Below are 20,858 nucleotides of genomic sequence, written 5' to 3'. Positions count from 1 at the left end.
GCCGGGGCAGACAAGAGTGAATTGTTCAGGGCACAGCAGCGAACTTGAGCATGCCCAGGGCCGTCAGTGAAGTTTCCACCGACTCCAGGTTACTCACAAAGTCACTGATGCTGTACTGAGTCACCCGTTGCTTTGTTTATGTTTTTCTAACCCCCCCCCACCCCCACCCCTGGGGATGGAAACCTGGCTGCTCTTTGCGTTGGAGCGTCGCAGAAAGAATTCCTCAGGGACAGGTTGAGTCCTGACCGCCAGCCAGTTGACGAGCACCTTCCCGTTCCCCCGCAGCGCCCACGTGCCACCTTTTAACTGCTGCCAGGGTCTCCGAATGCAGCCCTGCCCCCGAGCTACTCCTGCCCCTGGTACCAGCCTTGCCAATGTGGATAGAACCGAGGCCAGTCCAGTACCCGCGTAACTAACAGGGCCGGACACCTACTCCGAGCTGACTAATGCAGATTGCATCAATTCCAGCCCGGGGAGCACCTTGACATGCGTCAATTTAGGATTGCCCAGACACTTGTGATTTTAACTCTTACAACGAGAGGCATGTTCAGCCCCATTTACACTGGTTAATTAGTTTATTATTGCCGCAGGCAACGAGGTGCAGTGAAAAAGCTTGTTTTGCATTGCTACATGTCATTTCATCACATCATCAGAGTCATGGAAAAGCACAGTGCAGAAGCAGGCCCTATGGCCCATCTAGTCCGTGCCAACTGCCTACTCCCATCGACCAGGACCAGACCCCCACTATCCATGTACTTACCCAAACTTTGTCCAAGCATTGAATTTAAGTTCGCAAGCACTATTTGTGCTGGCAGCTCGTCCCACACTCTCACGACCCTCTGAGAGAAGAAGTTTCCCCTCATGTTCCCCTTAAACTTTTCACCTTTCACCTTTAACCCATGACCTCTGGTGGAAAAAGCCTGCTTGCATTTACCCTAACTACACCCCTCATAATTTTGCATACCCCTATCAAATCTCCCCTCAATCTTCTATGTACTAAAGAAACAGTCCGAACCCATTCAACCTCAGGACCTCCAGACTCTGCAACATCCTTGTAAATTTCCTGTACGGTGAGCAAAACTGCGCACAATTCTCGAAATTAGGCCTCACCAACATCTTATACAACTTCAACTTAACATCCCATCTCCTGTACTTAATACAGCGATCGATGAAAGCCAATGTGGCAAAAGCTCTCTGCATTAAATTCCATCTGCCATTGTTCAGCTCATTTCCCAGCTGACCCAGGTCCCTCTGCAAGCCATGGTAGCCATCTTTGCTGTCCACTGAACCCCCAGTCATGGCATCATCTGCAAGTGTGATCCAGTTAACCACATTATCATCCAGGTCGTTGATATAGATGACAGACAACACAGATTCAGCACTGAACTCCACGGCACTCCACTAGTTACAGGCCTCCAGTCAGAGAGGAAACCGTCAACTACCACTCTCTGGCCTCTCTTGCAAAGCCAATGCCTAATCCAATCTACTACCCCATCTTGACTGAGTCTTCTTGACCAGCCTCCCACGTGGGACCCTGTCAAAGGCCTTGCTGAAGTCCATGGAGACAACATCCACTGCCTTGCCTTCATCCACTTTCCTGATAACTTCCTTGAAAAAGTCTGTAAGATTAGTTGGACGTGACCTACCACACATGAAGCCATGTTGATGATCCTTAATCAGTCCATGTCTATATAAATACTTGTATATCCAGCCCTTAGAATACCTTCCAATGACTTTCCCACTGCCGAGGTCAGGCTCACCAGCCTATAATTTTCCGGTTTATGTTTAGAGACTTTCTTAAACAGTGGAACAACACTGGCTCTCCTCCAATCCTCTGACACCTCTTCTGCAAGGCCCTGGCAATTTCTGCATTTGTCCTCCCCGATTTGCCCCGGGACAGCAAATACCTCCTGGTCTGTAATCTCTCTTGGGTCCACGAAGTTGATGCTGCTTTGCCTCACTTCTCCTGACTCTGTTTCCATCTTCTGAGTAAATACCAATACAAAAAATATTTAAGATCTCCCCCTGTCTATTTAGGCTCATAATGGATTTCCATTCTGATCTTCCAGAGGCCCAGTTTTGTCCCTTGTAATCCTTTTGCTAGACACTAGAACACTACAGCACAGTACAGGCCCTTCAGCCCTCCATGTTGTGCCGACCCATATATTCCTTAAAAAAAGTACTAAACTCACACTACCCCATAACCCTCTATTTTTCTTTCATCCATGTGCCTGTCCAAAAGGCTCTTAAATACCCCTAATGTTTTAGCCTCCACCACCATCCCTGGCAAGTCATTCCAGGCACTCACAACCCTCTGTGTAAAAAACTTACCCCTGATGTCTCCCCTAAACTTCCCTCCCTTAACTTTGTACATATGCCCTCTGGTGTTTGCTATTTGTGCCCTGGGAAACAGGTACTGACTATCCGCCCTATCTATGCCTCTCATAGTCTTGTAGACCTCTATCAAGTCCCCTCTCATCCTTCTACGCTCCAAAGAGAAAAGTCCCAGCTCTGCTAACCTTCCCTCATAAGACTTGTTTTCCAATCCAGGCAACATCCTGGTAAATCTCCTCTACACCCTCTCCATAGCTTCCACATCCTTCCTATGCTCTGTGAAACCCTTAGGATTCTCCCTCACCTTGTCTGCTGGGGCAATCTCATGCTTTCTTTTAGCCCTCCCAATTCCTTTAAGTATTCTCTTGCATGTCTTATACCCCAGAAACACTCCATTTGTTCCTACCTGCCTCTATCTGTTAAGCCCGTCCCCTTTTTCTTAACCGGGGCCTCAATATATCTTGAGAGCCACATGTTATCTTTACCTTTTACTCTGGCATGCACATATGGGCTTTGTGCTCTCAAAATTTCATGTTTGAGGGCCTCCCACTTACCAAAGGCACCTTTGCCCGGAAAGCAGCCGGTCGGTCGCAAGCCACACTTGCCAGATAATTTCTGATACCATGAAAACTGGCCCGTCTCCAATTTAGAATCGCAACCCGAGGACCAGACCTATCTTTTTGCATATTTACTTTGAAAATAATGGCATTATGACCACCAGGCGCAAAGTGTTCCCCCGCACAAACTTCTGTCACCTGGCCTGTCTCATTCCCTATTACAGATCCAGTGTCACCCATCCTCTCATTGGGACTTCTACTTTGAAACTTTCCTGAACACGTTTGACAAACTATCCCACCCAGTCCCTTTACAGCACGGCAGTCCCAGTCAGTATGTGGAAAGTTAAAATCACCTACTGTAACAACCATCTGTTTCTTGCAACAGTCTGCGATCTCTCAACAAATTTGTTCCCCTAAATCCCTCGGACTGTAGGGCAGTCTGTAATATAGCCACATTAACGTGGTCATCCATTTCTTAGTTCTCAGTTCCACCCATAAAGCATCAATAGTTGAGTTCTCCAGTCTGTCCTGACAGAGCACTGCCGTGACATTTTCCCTGACTAGTAATGCCCCCCCCTTTCTTTAACCCCTCCCACTCTGTCGCATCTAAAATGACAGAACCCTGGAACACTGAGCTGCCCGTCCAGTCCCTCCTGCAGCCGAGTCTCACTAACGGCTACGCTGTCATAATTCTGTGTGCCGATCCTTGTCCTAAGCTGATCCACATTTCCTACCATACTTCTTGCATTAAAACATGTACAGCTCAGGACACAAGTCCCACCGCGCTCAACCTTTTGATTCCTGATGTTGTCTGGGGTCTTACCAACATCTGCCTTCACAACCTCTCCACTAACTGTTCTGGCACGTTGGTTCCCATCCCCTTGCAACTCCAGTTTAAACATCAATGAACCTTCCTGCTCGGTTATTAGTCCCCCTGCAGTTCAGGTGCAAACTGTCCCTTCTGTACAGGTCCCACCTTCCCTGGAAGAGAACCCAATGATTCAAAAACCTGAAGCCCTCCCTTCTACACCTACTCCTGAGTCATGTATTAAACTGTATGATCTTCCTACTTCTGTCCTCACTAGCATGTGGCACGGGTAGCAATCCCGCCCCTTAACTTGGCACCCAGCTCCTTGTACTCACTACGCAGAACCTCATCACTCTTCCTACCCATGTCATTGGTACCTGCATGGACCACGACCTCTGGCTGCTCACCCTCCCGCTTAAGGATGCTGAGCACTCGATCCGAGATATCCCGGACCCTGGCACCCAGGAGGCGATATACCAAGCTATCAGACTCCTCAATACCCAGAGCCTGGACTGACACCTTACTGCCGTATTGTCTTGTTTATTATTTATTGTAATGCCTGCACTGTTTTTGTGCACTTTATGCAGTCCTGGGTAGGTCTATAATCTAGTGTAGCTTTCTCTGTGTTTTTTTTTTACGTAGTTTTTAAAACCATATAATACCATGGTCCTGAAAAACGTTGTCTCGTTTTTACTGTGTACTGTACCAGCAGTTATGGTCAAAGTGACAATAAAGGTGACTTGACTTGACCATCCAGGAATCTCAATCTCACCCACAGAACCTCCTGTCCATTCCCCTATTGAATCCCCTGTTACCATTGTGCCCCTTCTCCCCGCTTCCCTTCGGAGTCACAGAGACAGACTCAGTGCCAGAGACCTGGCCACTGTGACTTTCCTCTGTTAGGTCATCCCCCCGACAGTATCCTTTTTGTCAAGGGGGTCGTCTGTACTGGCTCCTTCACCCCTTTCCCCTTCCTGACTGTCACCCAGTTTCCTGTGTCCCACACCTTGGGTGTAACTACCCCTCTACCTGTCCTATCTTTCACCCCCTCAGCCTCCCGAATGATCCGGAGTTCATCCAGTTCCAGCTCCAACTCCTGAGGCTGCAGCTGGATGCACTTCTCACAGTTGTGGTCGTCAGGGACCCTGCCTTCCCTCATCCTGCATTCCACTATCCGTCCTGTTTTAACTGGGATGCTCTGCCTACAGCTTCTATTTTTTCCCTTTGCTGACTGAAATCTCGAAGAGCTAAAGCCTGAGATCTCCACTGCAGGCCGCTGTGATGATGGCCTTCTCGGCTGGCCCCTGCCTAACTTGCTAATCAATCCCGAAGGCTAACTGGCCATTGCTGAAAGCGCCAAGACTGTCGTGAGCCATTGCCTTTCCTGCTCGACCAGCCAACCTGGGTGAATTGCGTCTTCCCAGAGCCTCTGATCCCTCCGATTGGCCGCTGCTCAAAGCATCGGTACATCGAGAAGCACCCACCACTCCTCCTCGAGGGATCCGAAGCAGAAAGGGTGAGTTCCTGAGTGTCAACGTCTCTGAGGGTCGATCCTGGGCCCAAAGTATCGATGCAGGTGCAAAGGCGCGACAGCGGCTGGATTTCATGAGGAGTTTGAGGGGATTTCGCAGGTCTCCAAAGACACTTGCAAGTTTCCACAAATGTACCGCGCGGAGAGCATCTTAACTGGCTGCACCACCGTCTGGTATGGCGGGGGGGCGGGGGGCGGGTAGGGAGCTACTGCACGGGGTCAAAATAAGCTGCAGAGTTGCAAACCCAGCTAGTGCTCCATCATGGACACTAGCCTCAGTAGTACCCAGCACATCTTCAAGGAACGATGCCTCAAAAAGGCAGCATCCATCTTAAAGGACCTCCATCACCCAGAACAAGCCCTCTTCTCATTGCTACCATCAGGGAGGAGGTACAGGAGGTAGTGAGGAACAACTTCTTCCCCTCTGCCTTCCGACTTCTGAGTGGACACTGAACCCATGAACACTACCTCTACATTTGTTTTTAATTTTTGCACAACTGAGTTAACTTAACTATTTTATATACATGTATTTTACTGTAATTCAGTTTTTCTCTATTATTATGTACAACATTGTACTACTGCCACAGAGTTAACAAATTTCACAACATAATGCCAGTGATAATAAACTTGAATCTGATTCTAAATGCAGAATAGCATCAAGAACATAAACACGCCCCCCACCCCCTTGACATGTCAGTCAGCTTAGAACCATAGAACACTTCAGCACAGTACAGGCCCTTCAACCCTCCATGTTGTGCCGACCCATATAATCCTTCAAAAAAAGTACTAAACCCATCCTACTCCATAACCCTTTTTCTTTCATCCATGTGCCTGTCCAAGAGGCTCTCAAATACTCCTAACTTTTTAGCCTCCACCACCATCCCTGTCAAGTAATTCCAGGCACTCACAACCCTCTGTGTAAAAAACTTACCCCTGATGTCTCCCCTAAACTTCCCTCCCTTAACTTTGTACATATGCCCTTTGACCCCCAAGGCCATTGGGCAGCGAGCTGGGCTACTTTCTATTGGAGAACGCGGGACCCTCAGGTGATCCAATCAGAAAAGGTCCAGACAACAATGCAGATCTGTCCAGGTAACCAGAGAGAATGAACTGGTTGCTCCAACAGAAAGAATCACAGACATTTTTTATAGTGCTTTATCCAACTTCAGTTTGTTCCAAAAGACTTCACAGCCAATCAAACACAGGAGAAAATGCTGAACTAAAGATTCTGCCTGTCTTGGAAACCTTAAGCAACATTTATCAAAATGCCGGCGAAACTCAGCAGATCTCGGCGTCTATGGAGGGGAACAAAGAGTGGACATTTCGGGCCGAGATACTTCTTTGGGACTGGAAAAGAAGAGAGGAGGGGTTGCAGAGGCCATAATAGAAGATAGAGAGAGGAGAAGCTGGCAGGAGATTGGTGAGGGGAGAAGGCGGGTGGGTGGGACAGGGTAGATGAAGTGAGAAGCTGGGAGGTGATGGGTGGAAGAGGTAAAGGGCTGAAGAAGAAGGAATCTGATAGGTGGGAGACAGTGGATCATGTGAGGAGGTGAGGAGGGGGGAAGGGCTGAGAGGGTAGCCAGAATGGAGAACGGCAAGAGTGAGGAGAGGAGGGGGAGAATTACTTCAAGTTGGAGAAACTTTCCATTTCAGCCCTTGGACCGAAACATTGACTGTTTATTCCCCTCCACAGATGCAGCCTGACCCACCGAATTCCTCCAGCGTTTTGTGTGTTACCCAGGATGTCCAGCGTCTGCAGAATCTCTGGCCTCTGGGAGGTCCCAGAGTTCTGGCCGTTCTGGCTGGAGATGATACAATTCCCGCCGTGGGTTGGGGTTACCTCATAGAGTTCCACCCGCTGCTCCTTAATAGACACACCAGACTGAGGAAGCCGAAAGAGTCGGAACTCGGCTCGGTGAATGGCATCCTCGGTGACGTTCAGCGAGATGTTGAACTTGTAGACTTTGTACAGGGATTTGTCTACAGGGAAGCAGAGAGTCGGGTGGTCAGAACACGGCATTGCTACCAGTTTACAACAGCATGACTGAGAGACAAGAAGCTTCACTTTCCTTGTTTGTGTATCACCACACAGTCCCACTACAAACAGTCTCAGCGTGCAGAGAGCAGGGATTAAACACAGAGTGAATCTCCCTCCGCACCGTCCCATCACACACTCCCGGGGTCAGACACAGAGTGAAACTCCCTCCGCACCGTCCCATCACACACTCCCGGGGTCAGACACAGAGTGAAACTCCCTCCGCACCGTCCCATCACACACTCCCGGAGTCAGACACAGAGTGAAACTCCCTCCGCACCGTCCCATCACACACTCCCGGGGTCAGACACAGAGTGAAACTCCCTCCGCACCGTCCCATCACACACTCCCGGGGTCAGACACAGAGTGAAACTCCCTCCGCACCGTCCCATCACACACTCCCGGGGTCAGACACAGAGTGAATCTCCCTCCGCACCGTCCCATCACACACTCCCGGGGTCAGACACAGAGTGAATCTCCCTCCGCACCGTCCCATCACACACTCCCGGGGTCAGACACAGAGTGAATCTCCCTCCGCACCGTCCCATCACACACTCCCGGGGTCAGACACAGAGTGAATCTCCCTCCGCACCGTCCCATCACACACTCCCGGGGTCAGACACAGAGTGAACCTCCCTCCGCACCGTCCCATCACACACTCCCGGGGTCAGACACAGAGTGAACCTCCCTCCGCACCGTCCCATCACACACTCCCGGGGTCAGACACAGAGTGAACCTCCCTCCGCACCGTCCCATCAAACACTCCCGGGGTCAGACACAGAGTGAATCTCCCTCCGCACCGTCCCATCACACACTCCCGGGGTCAGACACAGAGTGAATCTCCCTCCGCACCGTCCCATCACACACTCCCGGGGTCAGACACAGAGTGAATCTCCCTCCGCACCGTCCCATCACACACTCCCGGGGTCAGACACAGAGTGAATCTCCCTCCGCACCGTCCCATCACACACTCCCGGGGTCAGACACCGAGTGAATCTCCCTCCGCACCGTCCCATCACACACTCCCGGGGTCAGACACAGAGTGAATCTCCCTCCGCACCGTCCCATCACACACTCCCGGGGTCAGACACAGAGAGAATCTCCCTCCGCACCGTCCCATCACACACTCCCGGGGTCAGACACAGAGTGAATCTCCCTCCGCACCGTCCCATCACACACTCCCGGGGTCAGACACAGAGTGAATCTCCCTCCGCACCGTCCCATCACACACTCCCGGGGTCAGACACAGAGTGAATCTCCCTCCGCACCGTCCCATCACACACTCCCGGGGTCAGACACAGAGAGAATCTCCCTCCGCACCGTCCCATCACATATTCCCAAGTTTAGACTCAGTGAAGCTCCCGCCTCACCATCCCATCACACACTCTAAGTCTCAAGACACAGAGTGAGATTCCCTCCACATCACCACACACACTCCCAGGGTCAGACACTGAATGAAGCTCCCTTCGCACTGTCCCGTCTACACAGAATGAAGCTCCCTTGCTCTGTGTCTAACCCTTGAAGTCTGTGACCACTCTCTCAGGACGTGGGTTAGATACAGAGCGTAGCTCCCCCACACTGTCCCATCAGACACTCCCCAGACAGATTCAACATTTGCCTCCGAGGTACAAACAGCAGGGGGCGCTAATGGGGGACAAGCTCCCACCACCTATTTAATGCTCCCAATGGCGTGCATTTCAAATAGCCTCTGACAACAAAGTTCAGCTCCTGGCCTTCACCTGTGGCCCGGCAGAGAAGTTTCTACTGACGGGAGAAGAGGCAAGGGTGGGTTACTGGCACCTTAAAACCAGTCGCTTCAGGCAGATGGGGCTCGTCAGCCGTGGCTGGCAACTCATCGAGGAGTGGGAAATCTCTGATCTCAAACCTCCGCTGCCATGGGGAAGACTTTGGGAGTAAACCCGGAGGGAAAAACCCGGAGCTGGTGTCCCTAAGGCTTTGAGTTCAACGTTGACTGGCAACTCCTGGAACACTAGTGGTGCCAAACTATATCAGTCTCTGCAGTTCCTTTGGGTGGAGAGGGGGAGCCCACTACCTTACTCTCCATATCGTACTGCCCAAGCTGGCGTGTCTAGATAGCTCGGACGCAACGACCCTGACCGCCGAATCACTCACTCACCAACAGGTGTATTCAAAACTAATAAGAGGAAGATATTTTAATTATGATGGCCTCTTTTTCATTAATTTATTAATTCAGGACAATCAATTGCAACCACGGTTGTTATGAAGACAAGTGCAATCATCAAAGTTTAAAGCACAAGGTAAATTTATTATCCAAGTACTGCACATATTGGTCACCGTTATCACCCCAGAGATTCATTTTCCTGTGGGCATACTCAATAAATCCAAATAACCAAAATAGAGTCAGTGAAAGACAGCACCAACAGGGCGGACAACCAGAGTGCAGAAGACAACAAACTGTGCAAATGCAAAAAGAAATAATAAAACATGAATAAATGGAGAATAAATATCGAGATAATGAGATGAGGCATCCTTTAAGGTGAGTCCATTCGTTTCATTTCAGTGATGGGGCGAGCGAGGTTGAGTGAACCCTCTGGTTTAACTGCCTGATGGCTGAGGGGTAATAACTGTTCCTGAACCCGATAATGAGGATCCTGAGGCTCCTGTACCTCCTTCCTGATGGCAGCAGTGAAAAGAGAGCATGTCCCGGGTGGGGTGGGGGTGTCCCTGATAATAGATAAAGTGGATGTGGAGAGGATGTTTCCTATGGTGGGGGAAATCCAAGACCAGTGGGCACAGCCTCAGAACAGAGGGGCGTCCTTTCAGAAAGGAAACGAGCAGGAACTTCTTCAGCCAGAGAGCAGTGAATCTGTGGGATTCTGCACAGGCTGCTGTGGAGGCCAGGTAAGAGGTCGGGGCACGAAGGGACACGGGGAGAAGGCAGCAGACTGGGACTGAAAGGAGAAATGGATCAGCCATGATGAAACGCTGAGCCCATGACTCAATGGGCCAAATGGCCTACTTCGGCTGCTACGGTCTGAAGCCATTTCCCCGGGTGTGTAACAATATCTCTAAATATCAATGCAATAAGAAAAATCCCCTGACACTGCCCTTTCAATATTGTTCTGGCCCACGGTTTTACGCTGGGCCTCTCCTGTAACCAGAGATCCCTGGCAGTGACTCTGCAAAATGGTGCTTATTCGCTTTTCTTCCTCATTGACGGGGTGGGAACTGAGCTTCCTTAGTCCCTGTCCCAGAAGTAAGAACTCAGCAACTTCCCTCTCGCACCTACATGCTTGCTCATTGCAGCCATTGCTGAACGGCTGACAGCCCCCACCTTCCTGTGGCCACGGCACCCAGCACGGGAAGTGAAACCGCTGTCAGTTAACGGCACAGAGAGCACACCGAAACACCAGCCATCCCATCGCCTCAACTTCAAGCCTAATTATCATTCAACCAGACAGCAGTACAGCCAAACGAGACAGTGTTACTCCGGGGTCAAGGTTCAGAACACAGTAACAACAATCATACACAGCACAGAGACATCACACACCCCCATGGACAGGGACAGCACAGGTTAGATACAGAGTGAATCTCCCTCTACACTGTCCCATCACACACTCCCAGGACAGGGACAGCACGGGTTAGATACAGAGTGAAGCTCCCTCTACACTGTCCCATCACACACTCCCAGGACAGGGACAGCACGGGTTAGATACAGAGTGAAGCTCCCTCTACACTGTCCCATCACACACTCCCAGGACAGGGACAGCACGGGTTAGATACAGAGTGAAGCTCCCTCTACACTCTCATAGAGCACAGGTTAAACAGAGTCATAGAAAAGTTCAGAATAGAACCAGGCCTTTTGGCTCGTCCACTCCATGTCAAACCCCTTAAACTGCCTACTGCCATCGATCTGTACCAGGACCATCGGCCTCCACACCCCTATCCTCCATGTACCTATCCAAACTTCTCTTAAACATTGAAATCGAGCTCTCATGCACTTGTGCTGGCAGCTCGTTCCACACTCTCAGAGTGAAGAAATTTCCCTTTAAGCATTTCACCTTTCACCCTTAACCCATGACCTCTGGTTGTAGTCCCACCCAACCTCAGTGTAAAAAGCCTGCTTGCATTTACCCCATCTATACTCCTCATACTTTGGTATCCCTCTATCAAATCTCCTCTCAATCTTCTGAGTTCTAAGGAATAAAGTCCTAGCCTATTCAATCTTTTCTTAGAACCCAGATCTTCCAGACCTGGCAAAATCCTTGTAAATTTTCTCTGTACTCTTTCAACCTTATTGAGATGTTTCCTGTGGGTAGGTGACCAAAACTGTACACAAAACTCCAAATTAGGCCTCAGCAACATCTTACACAGAGGGAAGCTCCATTGACATTGTCCCACCACACACTCCCAGGGCAGAAAGGACACGCGTTGGAAGCAGAGTGAAACTTTCAGGTGCATTGTTCCCCACAAGTGGCAACCCAGGTGGATGGGGCAGTAACGAAAATGTAGGGCACTTTGCCTGGATTGGTCACTGCATTGAGAACCGAAGTCAGAAAGTCACGTTGCAAATTAAAACCAGGCTGGTCCACATTTTGGAGAATTGTTTGCAGCTCTGGGTACTCCACCATTGGAAGGATGTAGAGGCTTTGGAGAAATTGCAGAAGGGGTTCACCAGAATGTCGCCCAGATTAGAGAGCATGGGCTACAAGGGGGTATCGGACACTCTTGTGTGGTTTTATTTACTCACTTATTGAGATACAGCGGGGAGTCGGCCCTTTGAGTGGCATAATCCTCTGATTTATCCCTAGCCTAATCACGGGACAATTTACAAGGACAAGTCGACTGTACTTCCTAAGAAGGTTGGCGTCATTCAATGTCTGTAGTGAGATGCTGAAGATGTTCTATAGGTCAGTTGTGGAGAGCGCCCTCTTCTTTGTGGTGGCGTGTTGGGGAGGAAGCATTAAGAAGAGGGACGCCTCACGTCTTAATAAGCTGGTAAGGAAGGCGGGCTCTGTTGTGGGCAAAGTACTGGAGAGTTTAACATCGGTAGCTGAGCGAAGGGCGCTGAGTAGGCTACGGTCAATTATGGATAAATCTGAACATCCTCTACATAGCACCATCCAGAGACAGAGAAGCAGTTTCAGCGACAGGTTGCTATCGATGCAATGCTCCTCAGACAGGATGAAGAGGTCAATACTCCCCAATGCCATTAGGCTTTACAATTCTACCGCCAGGACTTAAGAACTTTTTAAAAGCTATTATTAATGCTTTTTGAGATAGTGATTTAGATGCATATCATATTTTTTACTGAGTTAAGTATTGTATGTAATTAGTTTTGCTACAACAAGTGTATGGGACATTGGAAAAAAGTTGAATTTCCCCATGGGGATGAATAAAGTATCTATCTATCTATCTATCTATCTATTAACCAGGTCTTTGGACTGTGGGAGGAAACCAGAGCACCCGGAGGAAACCCACGCGGTCACGGGGAGAACGTACAAACTCCTTACAGGCAACGGTGGGAATTGAACCCGGGTTACCCGTGCTGTAAAGCGTTGTGCTGACCGCTATGCTCAGTGCTGGGAGGCAGAGGGGAGACCCGACATAAAGTAATTGGAGACATGGATAGAACAGAGTCTTTTCTCCCTGGGGGATATGCCAACTGTTTAAGAGGGTCTAGATTTAAGGCGACGAGAATGGTTTAAAGGAGACTTGCGTGGGAAGTTTCATTTTGGGAGAGACTGTGAGGGGAGGTGGAAGCAGATGCGTTTTGGAGACAAAAACGCACATGATGCAGGAGGAACTCTGCGGGTCACACAGCATCCATCAAGAGGAATACAACCAAGATTAAGAGGGGAAAAGTAATGGATGTTTCAGGCCAAGACTGGGAAAGGAAGTGGAATGAAGCCAGAATAAGAGAGTGGGGTGGAGCAGTAAGTGTACAAGCTGGAAGGTGATAGGTGGAGAACGGGCCTACGTTGGGGCCCGTGGCTACTCCTTGGGGTGGGAGGAGGCGAAAGAGACGTTGTTGAGGGTGGAGACCATTTCCACCAGACGGAGGAAGGTGGCAGCGGAGGGTAACCGGTCGGGTCCGTAGCCTGGAAAGAAGTGGAGATCTTTAAGGCCTTCCTGACGTGAGGTAGCAGTGTCTAGGGACTGGATGTCCGTAGTGGAAATGAGGCAATCGGGATCAGGGAACTTGAAGTGTTTGAAGAGACGGAGAGTGTGTGAAGGGTCACAGATGCAGGTGGGGAGGGACAGACATACAGGCAGGCACAGATTGGAGGGATACAGACCAGGTTCGAGGTCATGGGATTAGTTAGATTAGCACCATGGTCAGTAAGGCATAGATGGGCCAAAGGGCCTGCCATCCTGTTCGATTTTCTATGTTCTATCAAAGCGACTTTGAGAGCCAGAGTCAGAGAAAAGTAAAGGACAGAAACAGGCCTTTTGGCCCATCTAGTCTGTGCCTGCTCCCATAAACCTGCACTGGGACCATACCCCATACCATCCACGTACCTATCAAAACTTCTCTTAAACATTGGAATCGAGCTCACGTGCACCATTTGTGCTGGGAGCTCACTCTGCACTCTCACCACCCTCTGAGTGAAGTAGGTTTTTCCACATATTCCCTTTAAATTTTTCACTCTTCACCTTTAACCCACGACCTCTGGTTGTAGTCCCACCCAACCTCAGTGGAACAAAATAAAGCCTGCTTGCATTTACTCTATTGATACCCGTCACAATTTTGTACATGGCTATCAAATCTTTCCTTGCTCCTGACGGACTTGCCTGATAAACAAGCTTTAGCATTATCCGGCCATTGTTTCTCTTCTTTCTCACTGAAGAGGGGAAGTTGGTGGCCCGTGATAACACGGAGGCCCAGTGCATTCGGCTCCCCGGAGGCCGGCTCTGCTTCTGGGCCTAGCAGCCTGCCCCAGCTAGAAACTGAAACCGCAGAGCAGCAGATCGAAGATCGGCAATGGGAGTACCATGGGTCCCGGTAAATTGGGACACATCGGGACCAGTACAGTCAGGCTCCCCAGTTAGCCAAAGTTTCATGGAAGTAGTTAAAAAGGTATAAAACTACAAACTACCATTTAACTGAGTAACAAATTATGTATTTGAATGAAATACAGAACAAATTAGAACACTACCAGCACTGCTACAGTACCGAACAGACAGACAGACATACTTTATTGATCCCGAGGGAAATTGAGTTTCGTTACAGTCGCACCAACCAAGAGTAGTGTAGAAATATAGCAATATAAAACCATAAATAATTAAATAATAATAAGTAAATTATGCCAAGTGGAAATTAGTCCAGGATCAGCCTATTGGCTCAGGGTGTCTGACACTCCGTGGGAGGAGTTGTAAAGTTTGACGGCCACAGGCAGGAATGACTTCCTATGACGCTCAGTGTTACATCTCGGTGGAATGAGTCTCTGGCTGAACGTACTCCTGTGCCTAACCAGTACATTATGGAGTGGATGGGAGTCACTGTCCAAGATGGCATGCAACTTGGACAGCATCCTCTTTTCAGACACCACCATCAGAGAGTCCAGTTCCACCCCCACAACATCACTGGCCTTACGAATGAGTTTGTTGATTCTGTTGGTGTCTGCTACCCTCAGCCTGCTGCCCCAGCACACAACAGCAAACATGATAGCACTGGCCACCACAGACTCATAGAACATCCTCAGCATCGCCCGGCAGATGTTAAAGGACCTCAGTCTCCTCAGGAAATAGAGACGGCTCTGACCCTTCTTGTAAGCTAATTAGTTCCTAATAGTTATTCATGGAGGAACTAATATAGTTTTAGTACTGTAGTACTAAAAGTTATTCATGGAGGAATTCATCCAATTTACGCTGCCGTGATCTTTTGATTAACTATAAATGAACAAAAAATCAGCATAGATGCCTAGTGTAGATATCGCACTGCCTTCATACAATGCTTTCGATGATTACAATACCCAAATCTTCATTTTCATTGTAACATTCAAGGTAACTGCCGATACCTTCAAATTCTTCAGAGTTCCTAACTTACTGAAGCAGCAAGATCATTTCACTTTCACTCCCAGCCGTTTCATCGCCAAGCCTGCATGCTTGAAACCGCAGTTAATTCTCGCCAGCTATCAATGACAAAAGTCTCTGCTCTTTGAATACAAGTGCACGCAACTGGTGCCATTTAAAAACTGTCTGCTTGAAGCACAGGGTCGTGTCTAACAGCCACCAATGCAGTTTCTAATGCTAGTTAGAAACTGTTCGGCAACTGTCTCTTGTCCCAATTAAGCAGCATGGTGTCCCAAAGAAGGGAAGCTCGGCTATTTTCTCTATTTGGTTATGTTCTTTAAGAGTTGTCCCAAGTGCGCTGCTGCCCCAATTAACCAGAATCGACTGTACCTGTGTTTTCAAAAGCACAGACTGTCTCCGACCCCAGTCGTCCCTGAGAGACAGCTTTGAGCTTACAGGACAAAACAGGTCATGGGCGCAGCTGGTGCCTGCTTCATGCTCTCTCCTTCACAACCCATTTCTGTCCACCCCATCAGCGTGCTGTTACCCGCCGCTCTCTGCTCTCCGCCTCATCTAAACCACATCTCTCCAAGGCACGATTGCAGCCACCACCACCCCCCGAACCAACCTGGTGAACGCACTCAGTGTTCCAGTTACCGTTTCAAACCCGCGGCCTCATCCCTACAGTCCCTGCTCAGCCCCCTCCATTCAGTTCTCCTCCGTCTCCTCCCAGCATCCCTGTTCCAAAGGAAAATCCCTCAGGCTACCTCCTCAAAAGTTCAAAGTAACTTTCTTGTCAAAGTATGAACACGTCGCCATATCCTATTCTGAGATTCACTTTCCTGCTGGCATTCACAGCAAGACAAAGAAATACAACAGAATCAATGAAAAACTACACTAAGCCTGACAAGCAATAACAATATTGATAATATGATTGCTTAAGGTTGTTATATCTGGGGATGGTAATAGGGATAAGCTCCCTCTACCTATTGAATGCTCCCAATGGTGTACACCTCAAATGGCCTCTGACAACCAAGTCCAGTTCCTGGCCTTCACGTGTGGCTTAGCTACTAAGCCCGGCGGAACAGTTTCTACTGACAGCAGAAGGGGCAAAGGTGGGTTACTGGTGCCTTAAAACCAGTCGCTTCGGGCAGATGGCGCTCGTCGGCCGTGGTTGGCAGCTCATCTAGAAGGAGGAAAACTCTGATCTCAAACCTCCGCTGCCTCACAGCTGTACCCACTCACAGGGAGTAAACCAGACGGAAAAATCCGAAGCTGGATCCCCTACGACAGCCCCACACTGAGTTCAACTCTGACTGGCAACACTGCCAAACTGTATTGGTCTCTGCCGTTCCTTTGGATTCATCAAATCTTCTATATTCTATAGAATACAACCTTAACCTGTTCAATTTCTCCTTGTAACTCAGCTCCTCCAGGCCCAGCGACATCCTTCTGCATTTCCTCAGTACTATTTCAACCTTATTTAGATCTTTCCTGCAGGTAGACGACCAGAACCTCTATTAAAACTCTTCTCAATCTTCTACGATGCGAGGAATAAAATCCTAACCTATCCAACCTCTCCTCATCCTCCAGCCCTGGCAAGTTCCTTGTAAAATTTCTCTGCGCGCTTTGAATCTTATTATAGACAACAGGTGCAGGAGTAGGCCATTAGGCCCTTTGAGCCAGCACCGCCATTCACTGTGATCATGGCTGATCATCCACAATCAGTACCTCGTTCCTGCCTTCTCCCCATATCCCTTGACTCCGCTGTCTTTAAGAGCTCTATCTAACTCTTTCTTGAAAGCATCCAGAGAATTGGCCTCCACTGCCTTCTGAGGCAGAGCATTCCACAGATCCACAACTCTCTGGGTGAAAAAGTTTTTCTAAATGGCCTACTCCTTATTCTTAAACTGTGGCCTCTGGTTCTGGACTCTCCCAACATCGGGGACATGTTTCCTGCCTCCAGCATGTCCAATCCCTTAATAATCTTATATGTTTCAATCAGTTCCCCTCTCATCCTTCTAAATTCCAGCGTATACAAGCCCAGTCGCTCCAATCTTTCAACATAATACAGTCTTATTGACATTTTCCCATTCCGGGAATTAACCTTGTGAACCTACGCTGCACTCCCTCAATAGCAAGGATGTCCTTCCTCAAATTTGGAGACCAAAACTGAACACAATACTCCAGGTGTGGTCTCAATAGGGAATGGCATTTTTACAGGAGACCGGGTGGGAAGAGGTGTGCTCAAGGTCCCTCTCAGATCTGATCCCCTCTCATCCTTCTAAATTCCAGTGTATACAAGCCCAGTTGCTCCAATCTTTCAACATATGACAGTCTTATTGACATTTTTCCTGTGGGTAGGTGACCAAAACCATAGAACCATAGAACACTACAGCACAGTACAGGCCCTTCAGCCCTCCATGTTGTGCTGACCCATATAATCCTTCAGAAAGAACTAAACCCACACTGCCCCATAACTCTCCATTTTTCAGGGTGAGTCCGTGGTGAGAAAGGCAAATTCAATGTTAGCATTCATTTCAAGAGGAGGAGAGTATAAAAACAAGGTTGTAATGTTGAGATTTTATAAGCTGCAAACATCACTCCAAATTAGGCTTCACCGATGTCTTATACAACTTCAGCACAACAGCCCATCTCCTCTACTCAGTACACTGGCTGATGAAGGCCAGCGTGCCAAAATCTTCCTTTATGACCCCGGTGAGTGAGGTTCAGGAGCCTGATTGGTTGAAGAGTAGTGACTGTTTCTGAGCCTGCTGGTGTGGGATCTCAGGCTCCTGTACCTCCTGCCCGACAGCAGCTGCGAGCTTCCCTTTCAGTTCTGGCAATCTCTGTGTAAGCCCTCCCTGTAATTGCTTTATTGCAATTGCATCCTTCCTGTGGTGTGTGACCAGTGTCTGAGAATGACCTCTCGTCACCTTGGCCAATAAAGGAAATTAATTACCATCATGCTGAAGCGATTTCTACTGGGGCTTGCTGAGAATGTAACTGACTCACTGGGAATAATAATGCAGCATCATTAACGTAGTATATCATCCCAGGAAATTCCTGGGAATTTTACAATAGTACAGGCCCTTCAGCCCACAATGTTTCACTGACCTTTAAATGACTTGAAGATCAATCTAACCCTCCCACGTAGGCATCAAATTTTCCCTTCATCCAAAGTTCAAAGTAAATTTGACGGAAGAAATTTTTTAAAAGAAGCGTAGACGATTTTCCAAATGGGGAGAAAATTCAAAAATCTGAGGTGCAAAGGGCCCTGGGGAGTCCTTGTGCAGGTTTCCCTGAAGGCTAATTTGCAGGGCGAGTCCGTGGTGAGGAAGGCAGATGCAACGTTAGCATTCATTTCAAGAGGAGAAGAATATAAAAACGAGGATGTAATGTTGAGATTTTATAAAGCACTGGAGTATTCACTTGGAGTATTGTGAGCAGTTTTGGGCCCCTTATCTAAGAAAGGAGGTCCTGACATTGGAGAGGTTTCAAAGGAGGTTCATGAAAATGATTCCAGGATTGAACGGTTTGTCATATGAAGAGCATTTGATGGCTCTGGGCCTGTATTCACTAGAATTCAGAAGAATGAAGGGTGACCTATCGAATGGTGAAAGGCCTTGATAGAGTGGATGTGTAGAAGATGTTTCTTATGCTGGGGCGGGGGAGGAGGTCCAAGACCACAGACTCAGAATAGAGGGACTTCGATTTAGTACAGATACAAGGAGGAAATTCCTTAGCTAGAGTTGGTGAATCTGTGGAATTCATTGCTACAGGCAGCTGTGGAGGCCAATTCATTGGGTATATTTAAGGCAGAGGTTGATAGATTCTTGATTAGTCAGGGCGTGAAGGGATGGGGGAGAAGGCGGGAGATTGGGGCTGAGAGGGAAAATGGATCAGCCATGATGAAATGGTGGAGCAGACTTGATGGGCCGAATGGCCTAATTCTGCTCCTATATCTTATGTTCTTTATTATCAAAGTACATACAGGTCATCAGTTTACTACCTCGAGATCCATTTTCTTGAGGGCATACTCCACAAACCAACAGGATAATAGCTCACAGAACCGACGAAAGACGGCCAAACTAGGGATTTCAGCCAGCGTGCAGGCGGCAACAAATTGCGCAAACACACAATAACAAAGAAACAATAGCAATAAGTAATTGAGCAATCAATGTCAAAGACATCAGCCGAAGATGATTCCTGTTCCTACCCAAGAGTCTTTTGGATGCCCCTAATGTATCTGCCTCTGCCACTCCCCTCAAGAGACAGGTTCCACACACCCATCATTCTCCTTGTGAGAGAAAAAACCATGTCAGACATCAGAATTAGGCTATTTGGCCCATTGGGTCTACACACAGATCTCAGCAGGTCAGTCAGCATCTAGAGAGGGGAGTAAAATGTGAAGGTTCTGGGCTGGGATCCTTCACCGTGACCAAATCTCTCTATTTTTCCTTGTTCTCTGCCTTTATTTCTCTGCAGCATCAACCGCCCCCCCCCCCCACCTTGAGGGTCAATATTTTGGCCGATTCAAGCAACTTCTACTAGACTGAAAGCACATAAACACAAGCCGCTTGTTGCTCAGCTGTGGGGAGCTGGTGGGCAGTCGGCTTCCCCTGTGAGCAGACATGAGAAGCCGAGCAACTCTCTTTGTGTCAGGACTCGGCTTCCAGAAAAGGAAGCAGCATTCTTGGGCCACGTCACTTGTTTAGTAGCTGATTCACTCTTGGCTTTAAGAGACCAAAGAAAATAAGTTGAAAATTCAGGAAACTCCACCAGTCGAGGATTAATTCCCCTATGGTTAGGAGTTGCTACAATTTGTTCCAAGCTTTTGAAAGGTCCTCTCCTGAACAGGGTCCTTCCCTTTCCTAATTGAGGCCCTTCAGCCCATCTAGTCCGTTGCATACTATTAACCTGCCTAGTCCTAGTGACCAGCACCTGGGTGCACCTCATGGGTGCTTAGCCCACTGTTCCGCTCTCTCTACACTCACGACTGTGTGGCAGGGGGCGGTGCCTCAGAAAGGCAGCGTCCATCATTAAGGACATCCATCACCCAGGACGTGCCCTCCTGTCATTGTTACCTTCAGCGAGGAGGTACAGGAGCCTGATGACACACACTCGACGATTCAGGAACAGCTTATTCCCCTTTGTCATCAGATTTCTGAATGGACACTGAACCCATGAACACTACCTCACTATTTTTATTTCTGTTTTTGCATTAGTTATTTCACTATTTAACATATTTACTGTAATTTACAGTTTTTTCTCTATTATTATGTATGACCATGTACTGCTACCGCAAAGATAAAAAATTTCACAACATATGCCAGTGATTTTAAACCTGATTCTGATTTCAGTTCTAGACCATAACCCTCCACATCTCCTCCCACCCATGTACTTACCCAAATTTGTCTTTACTGTCGAAATCAAACCCGCGTCCAGCAATTTAGTGGGCAGCTCGTTCCGCACTCTCACCATCCCCCGAGTGAAGGAGTTCCTCCTCATGTTCCCCTTAAACTTCTCACCTTTCACCCTTAACCCACGACCTCTGGTTGTAGAATCACCCAACCTCAGTGTGGAAAAAAAAGC

The 20,858-nt window shown here is 48.5% G+C and overlaps 1 protein-coding gene across 1 annotated transcript in view; it reads right to left on the bottom strand.

Moving 5' to 3' along the window:
• Positions 1 to 20,858, bottom strand: part of LOC140716500 (transforming growth factor beta-3 proprotein-like) — an 81,530-nt gene that overhangs the window by 42,989 nt on the left and 17,683 nt on the right. The window contains exon 2 of the mRNA XM_073029292.1: positions 7,071 to 7,210. Coding sequence (XP_072885393.1) covers positions 7,071 to 7,210 — 140 coding nt within the window. The remainder of the gene's footprint in view (positions 1 to 7,070; positions 7,211 to 20,858) is intronic.

The sequence above is a fragment of the Hemitrygon akajei genome, chromosome 25, assembly GCF_048418815.1.
Source record: "Hemitrygon akajei chromosome 25, sHemAka1.3, whole genome shotgun sequence".
Classification (NCBI taxonomy): Eukaryota; Metazoa; Chordata; class Chondrichthyes; order Myliobatiformes; family Dasyatidae; genus Hemitrygon; species Hemitrygon akajei.
This window is presented reverse-complemented; position numbering and strand designations above follow the sequence as displayed.